General features: G+C 37.9%; 1 protein-coding gene across 3 annotated transcripts; it reads right to left on the bottom strand.

Annotated features, from left to right (window-relative positions):
- Positions 1-22,558: 22,558 nt before the first annotated feature.
- Positions 22,559-24,091, bottom strand: LOC122022316. 3 transcript variants are annotated; one of them, XR_006122946.1, is made up of 4 exons: positions 23,911-24,091; positions 23,575-23,810; positions 23,137-23,506; positions 22,559-22,920 (listed from the first exon to the last, which is right to left on the bottom strand). XR_006122946.1 is itself a non-coding variant. In XM_042580286.1 (3 exons), exons 1-3 carry the CDS (start codon positions 23,815-23,817, stop codon positions 22,793-22,795), a joined length of 741 nt encoding a protein of 246 aa, XP_042436220.1. In that variant the 5' UTR covers positions 23,818-23,879; the 3' UTR covers positions 22,559-22,792. The 3 variants fall into 3 exon arrangements, 1 of the variants encoding a protein (XP_042436220.1); XR_006122936.1 differs by having other exon boundaries at positions 23,935-24,091; XM_042580286.1 differs by lacking the exon at positions 23,911-24,091 and having other exon boundaries at positions 23,575-23,879.
- Between the last annotated feature and the right edge of the window lie 145 nt (positions 24,092-24,236).

Here is a 24,236-nt window from a genome sequence, read left to right as displayed (position 1 = left end):
TTTAAATTACACATCCTCCAACCCTTAATACATGACACATGCCTGAAGGTTGGTTTCAGGATAATAGTTGTACTAATTAGGTATGGTGATGACGATTGGTTTCAAGTACAATTCAAGTTTATAAAAAAGAAATTCAATAAAATAAGGATCTATATAATCAATTTTATTCAGATCGAAATTTGGTAGTCAATCGATTATTATTCTTATTGGATTGATTCGAATCGTGGGCACCAGAAATGCATTGGATGGACTTTATGCTTTTGGAAATTGAGAGTTGTCTTACTCACTTACCATTAAGAACTCCTCCAATTCTAAACCAAGAGCGTCTGGACATAGCTATCACTCATATTGGCAATCACTTCGTACAAATTTTCTCACACCCTCATTACCTTGTAACACCCATTTCAATATAGTGGTGGCAACATTCATCATACGAAGTTAAAGGATGAGTCACTCACTATAGAACACGTGTTCATTTATGGTATGAAGTAATATGTACACCATCAAATACGCCTGGAGCTGAATTTGAAGACAACACAACAAAAAAAGTCGCGAATAACGACTGAATCTTCCGTCGGTATTCCATCGGTAAATGCGTTTTCCGACAGAATACCGACGGAGTTTTTTCTATCGGAAAGAATTGGGTCGGTGGTCAATTTACCGACGGAAATTATATTCAGTCGAAACTTACCGACGGAATTTATAATTCCGTCGGTAAGTATTACCGACAGAAAAGTTTCCCGTCGGAGAAAGGGCCAACAGCGGGTAACGGAGTTTACCGATGGAATTCATAATTCCGTCGGCAATCACCGACGGAATTCAGAATCCCGTCGGCAATCACCGACGGAATTATGAATTCCGTCGGTATATTTCCGACGGAATTATGAATTTCGTCGGTGCTTGCCGACGAAATATTAAATTCCGTCGGTGATTGCCGACGGGATTCTGAATTCCGTCGGTGATATATCGTAATGCCTATTGCAAATTCGATAGGTTGCCGACGGAATAGTAAATTCCGTCGGCAAGCACCGACGGAATTCAATATTCCGTCGGTAATGTATCGTAAACACCTGTTGCAATTCGATAGATTGCCGACGGAATGAAGATTTCCGTCGGTAAATACCGACGGAATATTAAATTCCGTCGGTAATATCCAGTAAAAGTTTTGAAATACCTACTCTGCATTTCCCAATTATCATATATACAAATTTTATACAATAAAAACCATCACAAACGATGGTAACACAAACTCAAATCATATATAATAACAATCCATACAATAAACAACCAACACAACATACAATATGCTCACAAACAAATAATAAAACTGTCTAAAAAATAATACAAAATATAGTAACAAGTGGTCATATCTCCAAAATTCAAAATATCCAAAACATACTGACAATCAAAAATATCCAATAGTACTGACAAGTTAACATCAAATACAAAATATCCAAACTTACAATGATACATCACCTACACATATATCCAAATATAATCCTGTAAAAGTCAAATATAAAATATTATAATCAGACTGAATCGATATGAATGTAATATATACCTCAAGAATTGTAATATATAAGTAATTTTGCATGTAATAAAGTACCTGGATTATATTGTAGATATCCAATGATAGTACGGTGGTGATTGTATCAATACGGACTCCTGCAAAATGTAATACAATTTAAGATAAATATCTAAATTTGTTAAGAATCTAAAACCTAATAAGAATATGAAATTGTTATGACTGCTCTATCTTATAAGAGATAAGGAAACAATTAATCATATTCAAGCATTAGTGGAAAACAAGATGTATGCAACATGCTCATGGTAGTGTCAGATTTATTTTCAGCATGCATTTGGTATTTGAAATTTGAAAATACACAAGACATAGCAAAAACTTAGAAGTATGTATCTTGATACAATAGTGCTATCATTAATGAGTAATAATAGCTTTGTTAGCAACTACTATATATACCATAAAGCAATTGAATAAGCTTACTATAAGTTTTAATAGTTGTGTTATAATAAGAGCAATTTAACTTTACAGCTATTTTAGTCAGAGGTGATGGGATTTTCATATCCTTCTTTTACAACAATATGCAAAACTAAAAGTGATATAAATTAAACTCATATGTAAAGTAATAAAAATTTAGGATCGAGATATACATATTCCATATTTTACCTATTGTATTTAGAATCTAGCATGAATTTAGTTCTAAATTAAACTCATGCTTTAACTAAAAATAAAACTTAAGTTGTACACTACACATTAGTGGAACATGAGAAGAAAAATTAAAAATACAATAAATAAACATTAGAATAAGACAAATGACAGAAAAAATACTATGATTTAAAAATATAAACAATTAATCCAAATGGTTATTCAATGGTTATGAGAAATTTTATGATGGGGAAAGTAAACCATATGTTCGGTTCACAATCAAACAACACTAATATTGAATTAATAACAACTAGAATGATTGCACTAAGAAAAAAATTTAGTTGTAATTGATTGAACATACCTCAGAAAAATCTAATCATCAGCAGGGTCTAATGGGTCTCGAGTCTCCTGTGACTCAATACCATGCTCTGACTGGGGATCCTGTGACTGGGGCGGCTGTGATCGGTCCCATCTAGCAATGACTGCTCGCATATGAGACAATGTCTGCTCCTGAGCAGCCCATCTCTCCTCCCACCTCTGATCCATGGTAGTCATCTGAGTCTTCAATTCTTTATTTTCTTTTCTTAATGACTCCACCTCAGAAGAAGAAGTAGAAGAGGAACTGGCACGACCCCTAGGAGTCCTCAAGCGATCAAATACCACCTTGGCCTGGGAGCCAAGACCGTAGAGGGAGGAGTTCATTGTCCTTCCACCCACAACATCATAATAAATTTTATTTATTTATTGGGTGGATAGATCTTGTGACTCCCCTCCCTTTACTGGTGGCTGAGATGCCTGAGCAACCCTACTTGTCATTTCCTCCTGTGTAGGAAAAAAATATACAATTTATATATTGTACACAATTACTAGAGTTAATTAATAATGAATAATGATTAATTATAATAAAGTTAAAAATTCAAACCCCAATGTTCTTCGATCGAAGATCTACGTATGTGTCATCCTTGTTGGTGCAACCTTAGGTCAAGGTTGACCTAGTTGACCTGACTCGAGTTGACCTGACTCGAGTTGTATTTTGATGTTTGACGAGAATAGAAAAGTTCTATTCTGATGTTTGACGAGAGTAGAAAAGTTGTATTCTGATGTTTGACAGAATACAAACTTGGGAGATTGTGGGTGCAATCTTTGGTCAAGGTTGACCTAGTTGACCCAAGGTGAGTCGACCTGATTCGGGAAATCCTGGTGAGTGAAGCCAGGTGAAAGTCCTGGTGAGTGAAGCCAGGCAAGGGAAAGTCCTGGTGAGTGAAGCCAGACAGTTGGAAAGTTCTTGTGAGTGAAGCCAGGCAAGGGAAAGTCCTGGTGAGTGAAGCCAGACAGTTGGAAAGTTCTGGTGAGTGAAGCCAAGCAAGGGAAATCCAGATAGGTCAACATTGACCAGACATCTGGTGAAAAGTCCAAGCAGGGAGCTTGGCACGAGAAAAGTCCAAGTATGGAGACTTGGCACGGAAAAGTCCAAGCAGGGAGACTTGGCACGGAAAAGTCCAAGTATGGAGACTTGGCACGGAAAAGTCCAAGTATGGAGACTTGGCACGGAAAAGTCCAAGCAGGGAGCTTGGCACGGGAAAAGTCCAAGTATGGAGACTTGGCATGGGAAGTCGGAAAGGCCTTGGTAGCTCGTTCTCCGGACTAGGTCAGAGAGGGCTCGGGAGCTCGTTCTCTGGACCGGACGTGGAAGTCGGAGAGGGCTCGGTAGCTCTTTCTCCGGACTAGGTTAGAGAGGGCTCGGGAGCTCGTTCTCTGGACCGGACGAAGTCGGAGAGGGCTCGGTAGCTCGTTCTCCGGACTAGGTCAGAGAGGGCTCGGTAGCTCGTTCTCTGGACCGAACGAAGTCGGAGAGGGCTCGTGGCTCGTTCTCCGAACCAGGTCGAAAGGGCCTCGTGTAGCTCGTTCTCCGGACCGGACGAGGTCGGAGAGGGCTCGTAGCTCGTTCTCGGATTAGGTCGAGAGGGCCTGTAGCTCGCTCGTGACCGTAGGTTAGGGTTGGGAGCCCAAACCGATCCACGATACGGCTGATCGGTCTGCCCGATCGAACCGCGTCGGTGGTATCAGGAGTTATCCGATCGGTCCGGAGACCGACCGAAGCAACACGTAGGAAAAGGAGAAAGGATCGATCGGTCCGGGGACCGATCAGATCCTCCGGACCGAAGGATAGTCTGATCGGTCCAGACTTAGCCTAATCGATCGTGGACCGATCAGATCTCTGGACCGATCGTGATCGGTCCAGGCATAGCCGTTGAGTCACAACGGCTATCTCCGTCTCCTTCGCAGAACTCTGTCGCCAGGTGAGCAGGTGCAGGTTATAAAGAGGTCGAGGGCTTCTACAGTGTAATTGCTGCTTCTTCCTGGTTCCTTCTGCTCTTACTGAGCTTTGCTGAGCAAATACTTCTTGAAGCTTCGAGTGAGCTTCCTTCGGCTGGTTCAGCTGCTGTTGGGCATCCGTGAAGTTGTTGCTTCATCAACGGACTCCCGTCGACGAGAAGGCAAAGTGTTTTTACATTCGTATTGCTTTTTGTTTCTTGCTATCTTTCTTGTACTCCTATCTTGCTGTTGCAAGTGATTGTGGCGAGGTTTCTGTTGGTTGCTACTCGGAAAACCTATAGGTTCCACTGTACAAAAATTTTGTACAAAGGTCTGAACCTTTTCCTAGCTACCATGTGTTCTTTTAAATTAAATTTTGGATCGCCTGCGGAACTTAACACGTTTGATCCAAAACTTAATCTATTTGTTCTTTTAGGTTTTGACTTGGATCTCCTGCGGAACTTTACACGTTCGACCCAAGTCTCCTTAAGTTATTAATTCCATTAAATATTAATTTCCATAATTGGTTCCCAGTACTGACGTGGCGAGGCACATGACCTTCTTGGATATGGGAGCAACCACCACCGACTAGACAAAACCTTTTATAGAAAGCTAATATTTAATTTCCTAAAATAACTTTAGGTTAACCAAAGAGAACAATCAAATCACAAGGAAAAGAAAAAAATAAAAGAACACAGCATCGAAAAAACATATTCGAAATTCTAGAACGTAAGCCTCTTGTATTTGGTATTATTTCCATAAATAACTAGCATGATACGGAAATAAAAATTACTAGTTATACCTTGTAGAAAAACCTCTTGATCTTCTACCGTATTCCTCTTCTAACCTCGGACGTTGTGTGGGCAACGATCTACCGAGATGAGAAACCACCAACCACCTTCTTCTCCTCCAAGCAAGGTTCGGCCACAAAAGGAAAACTTCACCAAGGAGAAAAACCAAAATACTAACCAAGCTCCAAGAGATGCTAGCTTTCTCTCCTTCTTCTTCTTCTTCTCCAAGTAGTATCCGGCCACCACAAGAGCTCCAAGGAAGGGAGAGAGGTTCGGCCACCACAAGAGGAAGAGAGGGAGAGGATGGCGAGCCACACCAAGGAACAAAAGAGGGAGAGAAAATAATAGAGGTTATCTCATGAAGGCACCCTCACCCCTTCTTTTATATTCCTTGGCCTAGGCAAATTAGGAAATTTAATTACAATAAAATTTCCTCAATTTCCTTGACATGATTTTATTGAGAAAAATAAAATAAAATTTCCCAAATTAAAACCAATGGCCGGCCACATCAATGAAGGAAAAAATTAGACAAGTTTTAATCAACAATTAAAACTTCCTAATTTGTTTCCGGAAATTTTAAAAAATAAAATTTCTCTTTAAAATCTCTTCATGGTTGATAAAAGGAAATTTCTATAATTTTAATTTTATCAACATGTGAATAATTTTTAAAAAGAAAATAAAACATCTCTCCAATCTACAAATAAGGAAAGAGATCTAATCTCTTTCTTTAATCTTTTGTAGATCTTTTACAAGAGAGATATTTTAATTTTAATTCTCTTTAAATTATATCTTCCACATAATAATAAAAATTAAAATTAAATTTCTTTTTTAATTTAATTTGGCCGACCCTACTAGCTTGGGTTCAAGCTAGGGCCGGCCACCCAATTTTATACCTAGGCCGACCCTAGCTTGTTCCCAAGCTAGCTTGGCCGGCCCCTTTTGGGTGGGTATAGAAGGTGGGTATAGAACTCTATAAATAAGAGGCTACGATAGGGACCGAGAGAAGGAATTGGTTTTGGTCTCCCGATAAAATTAAGCATCCCGTGTTTGTTAGAATTTTTCGGGCCACGAAAACCGCTTTTCGCGTCGCGGAAACCCCGAAACACCCTAGCCAAGGATCTCGTGCAAAGAAAAATCCGATTCGAAAAATTCCACGTATTTATATCATGCTTAATACCCGAATATGTTAGATCTACTCCTAGATCTATAGTTTAAAGAAAAACTACCTTTGATGCGTGCCCTTCGCTTATCCCGCTCGACTAAGGTTGAAGTTGGATCTAGAGGGCACAAAGTAGAGCCCCTCTATATGTGTCCACACAAGCAATTAGGTGGAGAAGATGACCGAAACAAGGTGTGCTAGCACCTATGTGGTTTTCGGCCAAGAAGAGGAGGAAGAGAGGGAGAAGTTGCCGAGAGCACCAAGGAAGAAGAAGAATCAAAAATTAAATTCAAAAATTCAATCAATCCACCATATCATGTGGCCGGCCACATAAATGTCATTAAGTGGGCAATTAATGCTCTTAATTGCCCCCTTAATGTGGCCGGCCACTCATGGGTAACCTCCCATGAGGTGGCAAGCATGAGGTGGCATGGTGATGTGTAGCATCCCCATTGGTTCTCCCATGCCACCTCATCAAATGTGGTGGCATCCAAGTCAAGTCAATATTGACTTTCAACCTTCCTAATTTGGCCAAAGTCAAACATGACCAAATTAACTCCCTTAATTGATTTATCCAACATTTGGATCATACTTGAGTCTAACTCATAGTCAAGTCAAACTTGTGGATTTAGGTCAAGTCAAACTTGTCTTTTATAGACTTTCCATATTTAGCCAAGTCAAACTTGACTTCATCTTTCCTCTTGGTTCATCATATGAACTAGTCTCCATCTATTGCTCTATATGTGTGACCCTATAGGTTCTTGTCAACGTTGGCAATGTCCCTAAATCCAATTAGGGACATAAGCAATGAGAGGTATCTAGCAACACATCATTGCTACCCAAGTTACAAGAATGTTGAGATCCAACATCACCAATATGACTAATAATTGTGACTCTCACAATATGTGACATTGTCCTTCTATCCTTGATATCTAGATTGATCTTATATGAGGCATAGACCGTGTCATCCTCCAATCAATCTAAGTGTCTTGAACTCCAAGTAGACTCACTATAATCAAATAAGCACAATATCACATATTGCCTTATTTGGGCATGGCCATGCACTTAGTGATCTCACTCTATCAAGACTATGATATCACTCCTGTAATATAGGAGGGATAGATCTCATCTACATCACTCACATCCCTCCGCATAATTTGTTACATACCCAAGAATCATAGTCCACCCAGTTACGGGTGACGTTTGACGAAACCAAAGTACATAACTCCTTATGTAGGGAACCATGGTGACTTCAGGTCTAAGGACTAAAGTCATACTAATAGTCACTTGAGAAAGTATATGACACTCATATAACGATCCATGATACTTTCTCATGGCGGGTCATTCAGTATACATTCTCCAATGTATACCCATGTGTCAACTTGATATCTCATATCCATGACTTGTGAGATCAAGTCATCATGTTGACCTACATGCTAGTCTCAATGCATTAACATTGTCCTTCTATGTTAATACTTGACTAGGAATAATTAAGTGTAGTGTTCTCTATATCATCTCACTATCGATTTAACTAATCGATTGATATAGATATGAACCTACTACCCTAGGACATTATTATACTTATTTATATAGCACAAATACACACAAGTATAATAATCACAATGCCTTTATTTATATATCAGAAATATATGTACAAGAATATGATACAAAGAGTCCAAAAAGTAACCATCACATGATTGGCTCTAGGGCTCTCACTAACAGTGTTCACCCCGAACACACAACTTAATTTTATCAATGATAATTCATTCCACTAGAGAACTATCATTGAACTACCGCACCAATCCCAAATTACATTTTTGGACTCCTTCTTATTATGAGTGTGTTAGTCTCCCTGTGTTTAAGATATCGAATGTCCACTAATCAAGTGAGTTACTGACAACTCATTTAATTAATATCTAAGTCCAAGAGTAGTACCACTCAACCTTATCGTCATGTCGGACTAAGTCCACCTGCAGGGTTTAACATGACAATCCTTATGAGCTCCTCTTGGGGACATTATCAACCTAGTATCTCTAGGACACAGTTTCCTTCTATAATCAACAACACACACTATAAGTAATATCATTTCCCAACTTATCGGGTTTATTGATTCATCGAACTAAATCTCACCCATTGATAAATTAAAGAAATAAATATCAAATATATGTGCTTGTTATTATATCAGGATTAAGAGCACACACTTCCATAATAACTGAGGTCTTTGTTTCTTTATAAAGTCAGTATAAAAGAAACGACCTCAAATGGTCCTACTCAATACACTCTAAGTGTACTAGTGTAATTATACAGTCAAGATAAACTGATACCTAATTACACTACGACCTTCTAATGGTTTGTTCCTTTCCATTTTGGTCGTGAGCTACTGTTTATAATTTATAAGGTACTGATAACATTATCTTCTGCATGTGACACCACAAGCGATGTTATCTACAATATAAATTAATTGAACAATTACAAACAAATGTAGATAATTTGACCAAATGTGATTCTTTATTCAAGACAAATGTTTACAAAAGCTTAGGCTTTCAGTATACACTCCAACAGTTTCTCCACCCAAAAGGAGTTCATATTAGCCGGTTATCCGGGGTCTCATCCACCGACGGATTGATAGGCTTCATCCACCTTACGGACACGCCGAGGAGTAGGAGTATCATCTCCGAACCTCGTTACATCGCTGTGCTTGAGGTTTGATTTCTCCATTTACGTTTCTGTTGTTATTTTTCCGCTGCGCTAACTTGATTTGTAGAAAGAAACGCAAATTTGAGGTCGGCTATTCACACCCCCCCCCTCTCTAGCCGTTATCCGAAGGTCCTAACAATCCTTTCTCTTGTGAGTCTTAAGAAAGACCTCCAGGCAAGTGGGTTGTCTTTCTAAAGAACGCTCCTGCATGCACAAATAAGTTGGTTCACAAATATACAAGCTTGTTAATAAATAAAAAATATAATTTACAAAATATTAAATTCAATTCACCAGTGTTAGAGTGTATACTAAAAGCCTAGCTTTTGGTATAAACATTTATCTAGAAATAAGAATCACATTGGTCAAATGTCTACATTTATGATAAATGTAGTTGTTCAATTAATTTATATTGTAGATAACATGATGTGTGGTGTCACACACAGAGGATCATGTTATTAGTATCTTATAAATTATAAACAGTAGCTCACGACCATAATGGAAAGGAACAAACCATTGGAAGGTCGTTGTGTAATTAGGTATCAGTTTATCTTGACTGTATAATTACACTAGTACACTCAGAGTGTATTGAGTAGGACCATTTGAGGTCGTTTCTTTTATACTGACTTTATAAAGAAACAAAGACCTCGGTTATTATGGAAGTGTGTGCTCTTAATCCTAATATAATAACAAGCACATATATTTGATATTTATTTCTTTAATTTATCAATGGGTGAGATTTAGTTCGATAAATCAATAAGCCCGATAAGTTGGGAAATTGTATCACTTATAGTGTGTCTTGTTGATTATAAAAGGAAACTGTGTCCTAGAGATACTAGGTTGATAATGTCCTCAAGAGGAGCTCATAAGGATTGTCATGTTAAACCCTGCAGGTGGACTTAGTCCGACATGATAATAAGGTTGAGTGGTACTACTCTTGGACTAAAATATTAATTAAATGAGTTGTCAGTAACTCACTTAATTAGTGGACATTCGATATCTTAAACACAGGGAGACTAACACACTCATAATAAGAAGGAGCCCAAAAATGTAATTTGGGATTGGTGCGGTAGTTCAATAATAGTTCTCTAGTGGAATGAATTATTATTGATAAAATTAAGTTGTGTGTTCGGGGCGAACACGGGATGCTTAATTTTATCGGGAGACCAAAACCAATTCCTCCTCTCGGTCCCTATCGTAGCCTCTTATTTATAGAGTACTATACCCACCTTCATACCCATGAGAAAGGGGCCGGCCAAGCTAGCTTGTGGTTCAAGCTAGGGCCGGCCAAGCCTTGGTTCATGGGTGGCCGGCCCTAGCTTGAACCCAAGCTTAGGTAGCCGGCCCCCATTAAATTAAAAAAAAAATTAATTTTAATTTTTATTATGTGAAAGATATAATTTATTACAGAGAATTAAAATTAAAATATCTCTCTTTAAAAAGATCTACAAAAAGATTAAAAGAAAGAGATTAGATCTCTTTCCTTATTTGTAGATTGGAAAGTGATTTTATTTTTTCTCTCTGAAAAAATTATTCACATGTTGAAAATTAAAATTATAGAAATTCCTTTTTATCAACAATTAAGGGATTTTAAAAAGGAAATTTTATTTTTTTAAATTTCCAAAGACAAAAAAGGAAGTTTTAATTGTTGATTAAAATTATCCTATTTGCTCTACATGAGGTGGCCGGCCACATACAATTAATTAGGAAAATTTATTTAATTTTTTCTTAATTAATTGTTGTCAAGGAAAGTTAAGGAAATTTTATTATAAATAAATTTCCTTATTTGCTAAAGCCAAGGAATATAAAAGAAGGGGTAGGGGTGCCTTCATGGTGAACAACCTCTATTATTTTTCTCCCTCTTTTCCTTGGTGTGGTGGCCGGCCCTTCCCTTTCTCTCTTCTCCTCTTGTTGGCCGAAACCTATCTTCTTGGTGGAGCTTTTGTTTATGGCCGGATCAAGGAAGGAGAAGAAGGAGAGAAAGCAAGTCTCATCTCTAGCATCCCTTGGAGCATTGGTGGTGGCCAAAATTATTCATCCTTGAAGAAAATTATTGTGGCCGGCCATCCTCTTCCTTTCTTCCTCTTTTGTGGTGGCCGAAACTTATCTCTTGCTTGGAGTTCTTGTGGTGGCCGGATACTACTTGGAAAAGAAGAAGAAGAAGGAGAGAAAGCTTGTATCCCTTGGAGCTTGGTTGGTGTTTTGTTCTTCATCCTTGGTGAAGCTTCTTTGTGTTGGCCGAACCTAGCTAGGAGAAGAAGAAGGTGCTTGGTGGTTTCTCATCTTGGAAGATCGTTGCCCACACAACGTCCGAGGTTAGAAGAGGAATACGGTAGAAGATCAAGAGGTTTTTCTACAAGGTATAACTAGTAATTTTTCTTTCCGCATCATACTAGTTATTTATGGAAATAATACCAAATACAAGAGGCTTACGATTCTAGAATTTCGAATATGTTTTTCGATGTTGTGTTCTTTTGTTTTTTTTCTTTTCCTTGTGATTTGATTGTTCTTTTCGGTTAACCTAAAGTTATTTTAGGAAATTAAATATTAGCTTTCTATAAAAGGTTTTGTCTAGTCGGTGGTGGTTGCTCCCATATCCAAGAAGGTCGTGTGCCTCGCCATGTCAGTACTGGGAACCAATTATGGAAATTAATATTTAATGAAATTAATAACTTAAGGTGATTTGGGTCGAACATGTTAAGTTCCGCAGGAGATCCAAGTCAAAACCTAAAAGAACAAATAGAAGTTTTGGATCAAACGTGTTAAGTTCCGCAGGCGATCCAAAATTTAATTTAAAAGAACACATGGTAGCTAGGAAAAGGTTCAGACCTTTGTACAAAATTTTTGTACAGTGGAACCTCTAGGTTTTCTGAGTAGCAACCAACAACCAGATCAATGGCGTGCTCAACAATAGATCGAGATCCTGATGTATGGCGAGCAGATCCGGTACTCGGGCCACATGGCTCAGTATTCCTATTTTCTCGAGCTTTTAGAGCCTTTGACTGTCATCTTTCTGCAGACCAAGTGGTCGTCCATGCACTCCAAATCTCTTCGGATACATAAGCTGGTCTAGTGTCATCCTTTCTCATATAATATAAAAGGTCCTTGTATAACTTGGCACAGTAAATATTCCAAGTCCCTACAAATTTTCCCTCCTGTCATTTTTCCCATGTATATTTTTTCTGCAAATAGAAGTTAAAAATTTAGTATATTAAAGATTAAATATATTGTACATATTCAACTTACTTACCAGAAATTCATTAAAATAAAAATCTTTAGTCGCATTATCTACATGTCTCCATGTAGTACCAGCAATGCAGACTCTTTCTTTAAATTTTTTTGTAATATATATGTGGATACTCGATGGCCGTCAGGAGTAAATCTGCATATAAACAATTCTAAAACATAAGTTATATGTTTAAAAAAAGAAAATGAATTAATAATAATTAAAAAATACTTACGTCTCTCCAACAACCCTAAGAACTGTAGATCCACGAAGTGGTGGTGCTGGATGATCTGCCATGAGTATCTACAAAATAGCATACAATAAAGTGAACAAACATGGTAATCAGGCAATAAAACAGGATTGAATCATAACTTACTTAAAGATCAATAATACTAAAATTTAATCAATGTCAGTCTCTGGAAATAGTTCTACTCAACATCAACAGTTTGTAAGTCGTCGTCGCTAGACTCTGTTATGTGAGCAAAATCCTCACTGCTAGATGTCTCTACATCATCTAACTCCTCGTCACTGGCATTAACATCTACAAGTAATTGTGATGTAGAAGGGAGTTGTGAATCAACTGAATGTCTCTCTACTTCATCATTCTGAAATGCATCATGGTTTTGAGCAGTAATGATGTTCGACATTTCTATGATCGAACGAGGCTTCATTCGACAAACAGACAACCATTCACTAGCTCTTCTTCTCTTTGTAGGATATTCAAGATAAAAAACTTGACCCGCTTGTATTGTAAAAATGAAAGGTTCAAACTTATTGAACCTTCTATTTGCATTAACCTCAACTAAATTATAATTTGGATGTATTCTGGTACCTGTTCTTAGGGTCGGATCATACCATGAACATTTGAATAACACACACCTTTTTATAGGTAATGTTGGATATTCAATCTCTATAATTTCCTCAAGTCTACCATAGTAATCAAACTCAGTGTTATTTGTGTCGATAGATCCCTTTACACAAACACCAGAATTATAAGTTAATCTCCGTGAATCTCGTTGTGTCACATGGAATTTTAGACCATTAACATAGTAACCAGAGTAGACCATTATTTGGCGAAGGGGTCCTGATGCAAGATTCAATATTTTATCATCTTGCACATTTGATATTCTGCTGTCTTTCACCTATCAAAAGATGTATGATATAAATTAGCTAGGATCGATCTTAATTTTATGAAGAATTATGAAAAATTCTCTAACTTACATAAATTTGAAACCATAATGCAAATTCAGTCTCTAACTTGTCAGCAACTTGACTTGCACTCATTGATGGATTTTGTAGATATAATTGTTGTTCATATAAGCTGTGAACAACAATGGTTAATTTGAGGCATTTCGGATATTAAGAAAACAAATACAGCAAGATTAAAGTTTGAGTGGGTAAGTTAACTTACTTGATATATGGTTTGACTTCATCACAATTTAAGAGTATGTATGTTCTTGCAGCATGATATTCTTGTTGAGTTAACTATCTAGAAACAGATGCACCTATTGGTTTACCAGCAAATTTGAAAATAGAAAGCATCGATGGGTCAATATTCCGAGTATCATCGGAATTTCTAGGACATTTGTTCCTTCTGGTTTTAACATGATCAGCAAAATAATAGGAGCAGAAGGAAGATGCTTCCTCAACCAGATAAGCATTACTTATTGACCCTTCAACTTTTGCTTTATTACGAACATTATTTTTTAATTTTCTCAAAAACCGTTCAAATGTATACATCCATCTGTATTGAACAGGACCTGTTATTCGTGCCTCATATGGTAAATGTACTGGCAGATGTTCCATTGAATCAAAAAAACTAGGTGGGAATATGCACTTCAGCTTACAAAGTATGAGAGGAATTTCTGTTTCTAGCCGAAGCATATCGGTCATCATAATACACCTCGCTGTCAAATCTCTGAAAAACAGACTTAACTCCGTAAGTGCTTGCCAAACATTATTGGGAAGTAAATCATGAAAAGCTATTGGAATAAGTCTTTGTATGAACACGTGGCAGTCATGACTCTTCATTCCAAACATTTTTAACTTGTTCATATCAACACATCGAGCCATATTCGAAGCATATCCATCTGGAAATTTAATTTCTTTTAACCAACTACATAAAGCTTGTTTACTATCTTTGTCCAATGTATAACACGCTTTCGGAAACTTATTGGTTGTTTCATTCTGATGTAACTCTGGTCTGTTGACTAGTTCTTTTAATTCCTCACATAATTTTGCAATGTCCTTAGTTCTTCCAAGTACATTCATCACAGTGTTGAAGATATTATCAAAAAAAATTTTCTCAACATGCATCACATCTATATTGTGTCGAATGAGTATATACTTCCAATAAGGCAACTCCCAGAATATGCTCCTTTTTTTCCAACCACACTTGCACATCCTAACAAGATATTTATTTATCTCATCAGAATTAGGCTGAGATACTGGGAGAAATCCATAACTATCTATTTGTTCAATGATTTCTTCACCTGAAGCATGGACTGCTGGGGGAGGTTTTCTGACTACAACATTCTTTAGAAAATTTTTCTTATTTCGCCTAAAAGGGTGATCCAGTGGTAGAAATTTACGATGATTATCAAACCAAGATACCTTCCCACCGCAAGGTAATGAAAATGCATCGGACTCTGTCATGCAATGTGGGCATGCTAATTTACCCGCCGTGCTCCATCTCGACAACATTGAGTATGCTGAAAAATCATTGATCGTCCATAATAAGGCAGCATGCAATGTAAAATTAGTTTTACTTGCAATATCATAAGTCACCGACCCTACATTCCATAATTCATTCAGCTCAGCAATTAGAGGTTGCATGAAAACATCTATCTTATCTTTTGGATTAGCTGGACCCGGAATAAGCACGGTAAGGAACATAAATTCATCTTTCATGCACATCCATGGCGGTAAGTTGTACGGTGTTAATATAATTGGCCAAGATGAATATTGTTGTCCCGACTAGCCAAATGGTTGAAATCCATCTGCAGAAAGTCTCAATCTCACATTACGTGGTTCCATTGCAAAAGAGGGAAGCACAGTATCAAGATGTTTCCATGCAGGAGAATCATAGGGATGACACATTATACCTCCATCGTGCTCATGCTCATGCTCATGATGCCACAACATGTGGCCAGCTGTAGCTGCAGATGCATACAAGCGTTGTAGTCTAACAGTTAATGGAAAATAATACATCACTTTCCAAGCAATATTTTTCTTTTTCTTCCCTGGTATGCGAGTACAATGCTTAAAACGCGGGTGAGTACATATTTTACATTCATTCAAATCACTATCTTCATTCCAAAATATCATGCAGTTGTTTATACAACAATCAATCTTCTGTACAGGTAAACCTAAACTTCTGATCAATTTCTTTGTATCATAGAAGCTATCAGTCATTATGTTATCAGCAGGGAGCAACTCTGACATCAATTGACAAATGTCATCGTAACACCTTTCTAAGAAATGATATTCTGCTTTCATATTCAATAACCTTGCAGTAGCTGATAGTTGAAAATGACCAGAAGGAATACCTTCCCACACTTCTCTTTCACTAGCCTGTAACATTTCATATAGTTGCTGATATTCAGGGGTTGGTATTTCATCTATATTTGAATAATCAACTACATTCATCGCATCTTGAACCATTGATTGCATTGAAATATCAATATTATTTGATGCTTCAGGAGCGGTAACAGTAGTCCCAGAAGACGAACCAACTGGTTCATATAAATAAGCCTCTCTGTGACAGTACCAATTGTAGTAATTTGACACAAAACCATTTCTACATATGTGCATTTTTACAGTATCCTCATCACGAAATGCTCTATTTTGACATTTTTTATGATTGCAGGGGCACCGTAACTCAGCACCATTCATACATTCTGGATGACTTTTAGCAAAGGTCACAAACTGGTCAATTTCAGCAATAAAATCCTCTCTAATAAAACCATTGTCTAATTGATTGTGCATCCAAGCTTTGTTCATATACATTGTTATAACCTAAAGAGAATATAATTTGAAACATTATTAAACTTATATCACTTGAAATAATTTTAAATGCGTACAATTTCATCTCACAATCATCGTATCATATTACAATAAATCTCCTCTACACTAAAGCAAATAAATGAAACTAATATATCTCCGAAATGCAAACTATAAAGTAATGCCCGTTTCGTTCAAAACCAATAGGAAGGAACTTCTTATTGTTGTTGAACAACTAACATATCATATATCCTAATTCAAAGTGAAAGTTTAAGCATCAATTTCTTTCCAAGCATTAGAACTTTATACAATTAAAGAAAGAAATAAGGGCAGGTTACAATAAAACACTAGAACCAAGGAAGAGAGCTAGTGATCCAGTGATCCATTACATAAGCAGAATCAAATGATATATCGTAGTGCAGTTGAAGATTTGCTACAAGACAACTTTTTCTAATTGTAACATTAAAAGAGAATACAAGCTTTTGTGTGCATATCAAGTTTGCATCAACTTCACTTGGTTTGTTCAATAGCAGGATAATTTAGATATGGAGGAGAATGAACAAAGTGCTTAACAGTTAACACTAACTTTATCAACTTCACTTGGCTGGCCGCGATTAGGCAGCGAGCAGGTGCCTGCGACCGTCGAGATTCTGCAAACAAGGGAAGCTGGGCTGCTGCAACTGGCTGCCGCGAGGACCTGCCTGCGGTGGGTGGCCTACCGCGAGAAGCCGCCATCGGCCGCCCCCTGAGCCGGCCGCGAGCTGCCCGCGTCGGCCAGCTGGCCGCAAGCAAGCCGCGGCGGCCAGCTGGCCGCGAGCAGGCCTCGCTGGCCAGCTGGCCGCGACCAAGCCACGTCGGTACGCTGGCCCCGAGCCTGCCGCGGCGCCTCGCTCGCCGCAAGTAGGCCGCGGCGGCCGCCGGCTGTGTGAAAACGAAGAGAGAGAGGGGCACAGAGCGTACCTGACTCGCTGGTTGTAGATGTCGGTGAACGGGAGGAGAGGACGCTGGAAAGATCGCGCTGGGAAATCGCCGAGAGAGATCGAGGAGAAAGCAGATCGCGCGAAGAGGAAAGCAGCCGATTTGGTGCCCTTATACTGAATTACTGACGGAATTCTAATTCTGTCGGTAGTTACCGACGGAATAATGACTTCCGTCGGTAATTACCGACGGAAACCTAATTCCGACGGTAAGCAGTAAAGCTTATCGGTATAAAATTTTAACGGGTTTAAAATTAGCGGGTGCGGGCGAAAACTCGCCGACGGAAATATAATTCAGTCGGTGTTTCCCGACTGAATCTTAGGTCCGTCGGTAATGCACGAAGACCGCTAACCCAGATCTTCCAGATCCGTTGCCCATCGTTCGTATTCCCGACTGAATTAAATTCTGTCGGTAATTGTCGACTGATTATTTATATCAGTCGGTAATCACCGACGGAATCTATATTCCGTCGGTAATTACCGACAGAATTAAATTCTGTCGGAAAACACCGACGGAATATAAATTCCGTCGCTACGCCCGTCGTTAATTACGGATATTTTGTAGTGCAATATTGATTAAAATTTCTATTTTTATATTTTTTTAATTATTACATGTGCTTTTTATTTGGAAAAAAATTATTTGTTCCTAAACTATAAATGTGTTTACTATTAATTGTTAGTGTTTTTTTTTTAGTTTCATCTATATAAAAATTAGGATAAAAAATAAATAAAAGATTAAAAACATATAATAAAAGGAAATTATTCAAAAAAAAAAAGAGAGAGAATAAAACCGATAAAAAATAAAATTGAAAAAATATTTTTTTAAAAAATTGGTTAAAAAAATAAAACTAAAAAAACAAAAACAAAACGTGAATGAGGAAATAAAAAAAAAAAAAAAAAAAAGGTACATGCATAAATAATATGATAGGACTGGGGAAGAATTGTGTCTGAGTGGGAAAAGCAGCTCCTGTTTTCTACTCCTATTATATTCTCCTTTTGCCAAATACATGCATAGAATTATTCCGTCAGCTCATCACTCCTTATAAATTTCTACTCCCATTGCAATTGAATTTATACTTTTAATGAAATGAGTAATATTTGTAAAATTATTATATTATTATTTTACCTATCAGACTATTGCTTTCTTAACTTACATTTTTCATAATATAAAAGAGTAAATCTAAGCAAAAAAGTAATTCCTAATTTTTTCTGAATTTTTTAAGTAGGTAATCAAAAATCAAGTGCCCTAAGAGATAAAAGTTAAATCTCACAAGCCACTCAAAACTGGTTTCGATCTAGAATCATTGTTCCTTCTAATTCCAAAATAACAATAGGATGCTTGGAGCACAGATCTCTTGGACGACTTTTTTGTGGTCCAGGGGATGTGTCACTCGTATTTGCGACCGGATCGTGGTTGTGATCCGGTCGTAAATTATTGCGATCCCTTCCTGGGTTCATCGTCCCCACCAGATTATAGTTTTTCTTTGGAGCGGGAGGTCGGAGACCGCCCGGAGGCCTCCGATGGTGGATAAGTGGCCAGATTATTGGGCGCCGAGCGAGGGTGTCCTCCGGGCGACCTCCGACCACCCGCTTCGAACAAAAATTATAACATGATGGGAACGGTGAACCCAGAAAGGGATCGCAACCATTTGCGGCCGAATCGCAGTCATGATCCAACCGCAAATACGAGTGACACATCCCCTGGATCACAAAAAGTGGTCCAAGAGATCCTGCCTCGGATGCTTGAATTGGGATTTAGGTCCGTAATTGGTGATACAGTGAGTGATGAATTCAATTTTTTGTACATTTGCTCATCACTCTAAACCCAATCTCCACAAAGTAAGCCAGCAAAAGATGGATTTTGTAGCGTATAGTTGAGTTGGTCTTTGGATGATAAATTATGAAATAAGAATATGAATTGAATTCTCATGGGAATAATCCAATAGGGAATAGAATGTTTCCAATAAAGAGAGGTTGTTTGGTCATGGTGATTAATTCCTTTTATAGGTGGGACCAACGGTGAGGAGAATTCGAGGTGAGAAGTCATCTTTTGTCACAATAGACTTGCTTTGCATCCTCAGGGTTATGGTGCAGTAGTTAAATCCTTAAGCGATTAATCATGCATCTAAGGTTTAAATCGCAATGTAAGGATTTTCCTTCAATGGGACGATAAATTTAAGAAAGTTGACTGCTTGGATCGAATTTTATAAGCGCTTTGTAATTTACCTTGGTGGTCGATGAAAATTTTTTATAAGGCTGGACTCGTTGCATTCAAGATTAATCGGGTCAAAGAATTGAATACTTGAATAAAAAAAAAACTTTGCTCTCTAAAGTTATAGTGCAACAAGTAGATCCTCTAAGTGGTTAAATAGACATCTAAAATTTGAATATAAAATATAGCACACTATAAAGAGTTTTCTAATGTAGGGCAATATGAGTTTCCATGAGTGTTTTTTGAAATTTCTATAAGATTAAATCGATTTAGTTTTCTACTGTAAGACAATATGAGCTTCCGTGAGTGTTTTGAAATTTCTGTAAGACTAAATCGATCATTTTTTAGGGATTAATCTATTGGAACAAGGTGGTATTTAGCAAAAAAAAATAATAAATTAAAAAAAATAAAGGCTTTGAAGCACTAATAACACGTATAAAAAAAACTCCCCTCTCTCTTTAACCTTTTACACATGTATAAATTATCCTTTAACTTCTCCTCCCTTTAAATTACCCCATCCAACCTTTTACACATGTCAAAATCTCTTTTTTATTTAAATTACACATCCTCTAACCCTTGATATATGACACATGTCATAAGGTTGGTTTCAGGATAATAGCTATACTAATTGGATATGGTGAAGAAGGTTGGTTTCAAGTACGATTCAAACTTATAAAAAAGAGACACTCAACAAAATAAGGATCAATATGATTAACTTTATTCAGATCGAAATTTGGTAGTCAATTCATTATTCTCATTGAATTGGTTCAAATTGTGGGTACCAGAAATGCATTGGATGGACTCTATGCCTTTAACAAATATCATCGCATCAAGGTACAATTTTATACTGCATATATTTGGTGAGAATATTGAGAGTTTTTTTACTCACTTAACATTAAAAACTCCTCCAGTTTTAAATCAAGAGCGTCTAGAAATAGCTATCGCCCATGTTGGCAATCACTTCGTGCAAGTTTTCTTACACCCTCATTACCCTGTAACACTCATTCCAACGTGGTGGTGGCAACATTCATCGTACGAAGCTAAAGGATGGTCACTCATTATAGGACACGTGTTCATTTATGATATGAAGTAATAGGTACATCGCCAAATGTGTCGAGAGCAGAATTTGGAGACAATATTGATTAAAATTTTTATTTATATATATATTTTTATTTTTTTATTATTACATGTACTTTCCATTTGGAAAAAATTATTTGTTCATAGATTATAAATATTTACTATTAATTGTTAGTATTTTTGTTAGATTATCTATATAATTTATAGTTTGATCTATATTTTTTAAATTTTTATAAATAATAACTCTTAAAACTTAGGGTAAAAAATAAATAAAAGATTACAAACATATAATAAAAAGGAAATTATTAAAAAATAAATAAAACTGATAAAAGATAAAATTGGTAAAAAAAAATTTAAAAAATGGTTAAAAAATAAAACTAAAAAAAAACAAAAACAAAACGTGAATGAGGAACTTAAAAAAAATATATAAGTGTAAATAATATGATAGGACTGAGGAAGAAATTATATTAGAGGTGGGAAAAGCAGCTCCCGTTTTCTACTCCCATTACATTATCCTTTTGTCAAATATATGCATAGAATTATTCCCTCGGCTCATCTTTCCTTATAAATTTCTACTCCCATTACAATTGAATTTATAATTTTAATGAAATGAGTAATATTTGTAAAATTGTTATATTCTGATTTTACCTCTCAGAATGAGAGACTATTGCTTTCTTAACTTACATTTTCCGTAATATAAAAGAGTAAATCTAAGCAAAAAGTAGTTCCTAATTTTTTCTGAATTTTTTAAGTAGGTAATCAAAAATCATGTGTCCTAAGAGATAAAAGTTAAATCTCACAAGCCACTCAAAATTGTTTTCGATCTAAAATCAGTGTTCCTTCTAATTCCAAACTAACAATAAGATGTTTGAATTGGGATTTAGGTTCGTAATTGGTGATAGATTGACTGATGAATTCAATTTTTTTTTTTTTTTGTACATTCGCTCATCACTCTGAACCCAATCTCCACAAAGCAAGCCAGCAAAAGATGGATTTTGTAGTGGTGTAGTCGGGTTGATCTTTGGATGATAAATAATGAAATAAGAATATGGATTGAATTCTCATGGGAATAGTCCCATAGGGAATAGAATGTTTCTAATTAAGAGAGGTTGTTTGGTCATCGTGATTAATTCCTTTCATCTGAGGGACCCACGATGAGGAGCGTTCGAGGTGAGAAATCATCTTTTGTCACAAGATACTTGCTTTGCGTCCTTAAGATTACGGTGCAGCGATTAAATCCTTTAAGCGATTAATCATGCATCTAAGTTTTAAATCGCAATGTAAGGATTTTCTTTCAATGGGACAATAAATTTAATAAAGTTGACTGCTTGGATCGATTTTTATAAGTATTTTCTAATTTACTTTAGTAGTCGATTAATATTTTTCATGAGGCTAAACTTGTAGCATTCAAGATTAGTCGATTTGAAAAGTTGAATATTTGAATAAAAAAAACAAACTTTGCTATCTAAAATTATAGTGCAACGATTAGATTCAGAGAATCTAATCGGTTAAATAGACATGTAAGATTTGAATATAAAATATAACACACTACAAGGATTTTTTTTATCATGGGACAAGATGAGTGTTTCTTGAAATTTCTATAAGACTAAATTGATCATTTTTAGAATTAATCTATTCGAAAAGCATGATATTTAACAAAAAAACAATACAATTTTTTTTTAAAAAATAAAGGGGTTGAAGCACTAATAACATGTATAAAAAAAATTCTAAAACTTTGATTGTTGAGTAAGCCTATAACAATGTAGAACGGCTGAGTGAGAAGTCACTTGTACAATATAGCACAAGTTCAGAGAGTTTTTCGAATATGAATTTGAATTTAAATTTTTTTTTAAATCTCCACATTTAAACGAAATAAAGAAAGCATAAACAGGACGAATACACAGCTTTGACAAACAACCATTGATGAGGCAAACAAAACGTTCGAATGATCCCATTAATTTCATTAAGACCGTACGACAACACACACAAAATTTGTTATTCTCTGCTAGTATTTACAAACCAACAAAAACACGGTCACGTCTCCAGCACTACAATATTTTCAAACTTTCCCCGCTCTCTGTTTGCTTCTCCTTCTGCACTCTGAGGCAGCCAGAAAACAAAAAAGGTATCGGTAGCCCTGCCGCTATGACAGTAGGGGAGCAGAGAGGTGGGTCTCAATAGGTCCAATCCCGAGGCAGGCCATGCTCTATGGGATGTGGGAGTGGCTTAAGTTTCACTCGCTCCTTCTCTGGTCCATTGCTCGAAGCCTCTTTCTCGCTTTGTTCTCTGCAACCTGTCACATCTTGAGAAATAGTGCTTGGGTCATTAAGATAGAATCTCCAGTACTACGACCGATATCCTCCACAGCCAATAAAAAAATTCATAAAGGGGCGTACATTTTGAATTCCGTGAGTAAAATTCGAAGAAGAAGCTCGGTAAAAAAAATTGAAACTTTACAAATTTACCATGTTTATTCGAAAGTTAAAGCGATAAGGGTTTTTTCTTCTTCTTTTACTACCTCGGGCTGCGTTAACCTTCTCAATTTTGACCCGTGGAATGAACACGCCTGTGCCGGCGTTCTCCCTCGCCGGACCGGGTGTTGGAATGGAAGCGAACTGGCCGCGGATTGAGGGGGCCGGGCGATGCATGGTCCCCGTTTTACTAGCTCCGAATGCCCTCTTCCGTAGGTCTATATCTTCACAGAAAGCCGAACAATGGCTTTGCAACGGAGGAGGAAAGCGATCGGAACCCATCCGCATCTGAACCGATCTCAGCCTAGGGGTTAATGAGGCGCACCCGCCTCCGACGCCGGCGGGCATGAAACTGTCTCGAACTGCGCCGGATCTGACCGCATTGTTCACCGATCGGGCCGGCGGGACGCCGAACACCTGCCAGGCGAAGTTTTAGGTAAGCGACGAGGAGCCAAAGTGAGGAATAGAAGGGAAAGGAAGCGAACAAAATAGTGCGGTGACGGCGGAAAGACGGGCGAAGTTGAGACGTCGTGCCGGTGGAAGGGGCCGAGAGATGCGAGCTCGAGTGCGAGGGCTTGCAAGTAGGCTAAGCGTGGGAGGCACTCGCGGCCGTCGGAAGAAGCGGGGAAGGGCAAGGGAGAGGGGCGGCGGCGGACTCCGACGTCGTTGAGGATGTTGGCCGGAAGCCAGCGCTCGCCGTCTTCCAACTCGGGCGAGAACTCTGCCATTGGAAGCGACGGAACGAGTGAGGGAACGAGGCGGAGCCCGGTAGATAAACAAACTAAACGAGGAGGATAGCGATTAAGTAGGCGAATCGCTACCGCAGGGTTCGGGGCAAATCGTACGTGGACGGCCAGCGTGAAGCGATCAAGTGCGATTGTCGGCTCAGGAGAGCGGCGTGGATGGAGGACGGCGAGGGTGAGGGGTGCGTGGGGGTGGCACGTGGCCCAGGTTGGAACAAAGGCCGCCGGATTCGAAGGGGGTAGCGGGGGAACGCGTGAACTGAGTGAGGTGAGCGAGGAGTGGAGTCCTTGCCTTATTCGGTCGCGCCTACGGCGGAAAAAGTCACGTGACGAAGTGGGGCCTTCGAGTTGGGGTCCTCTGCCAACGGCGACCGATTAATTTCGAAATCAAGAATTTCCTCAAG

This window comes from Zingiber officinale, chromosome 1A, assembly GCF_018446385.1.
Source record: "Zingiber officinale cultivar Zhangliang chromosome 1A, Zo_v1.1, whole genome shotgun sequence".
Lineage (NCBI taxonomy): Eukaryota > Viridiplantae > Streptophyta > Magnoliopsida > Zingiberales > Zingiberaceae > Zingiber > Zingiber officinale.
This window is presented reverse-complemented; position numbering and strand designations above follow the sequence as displayed.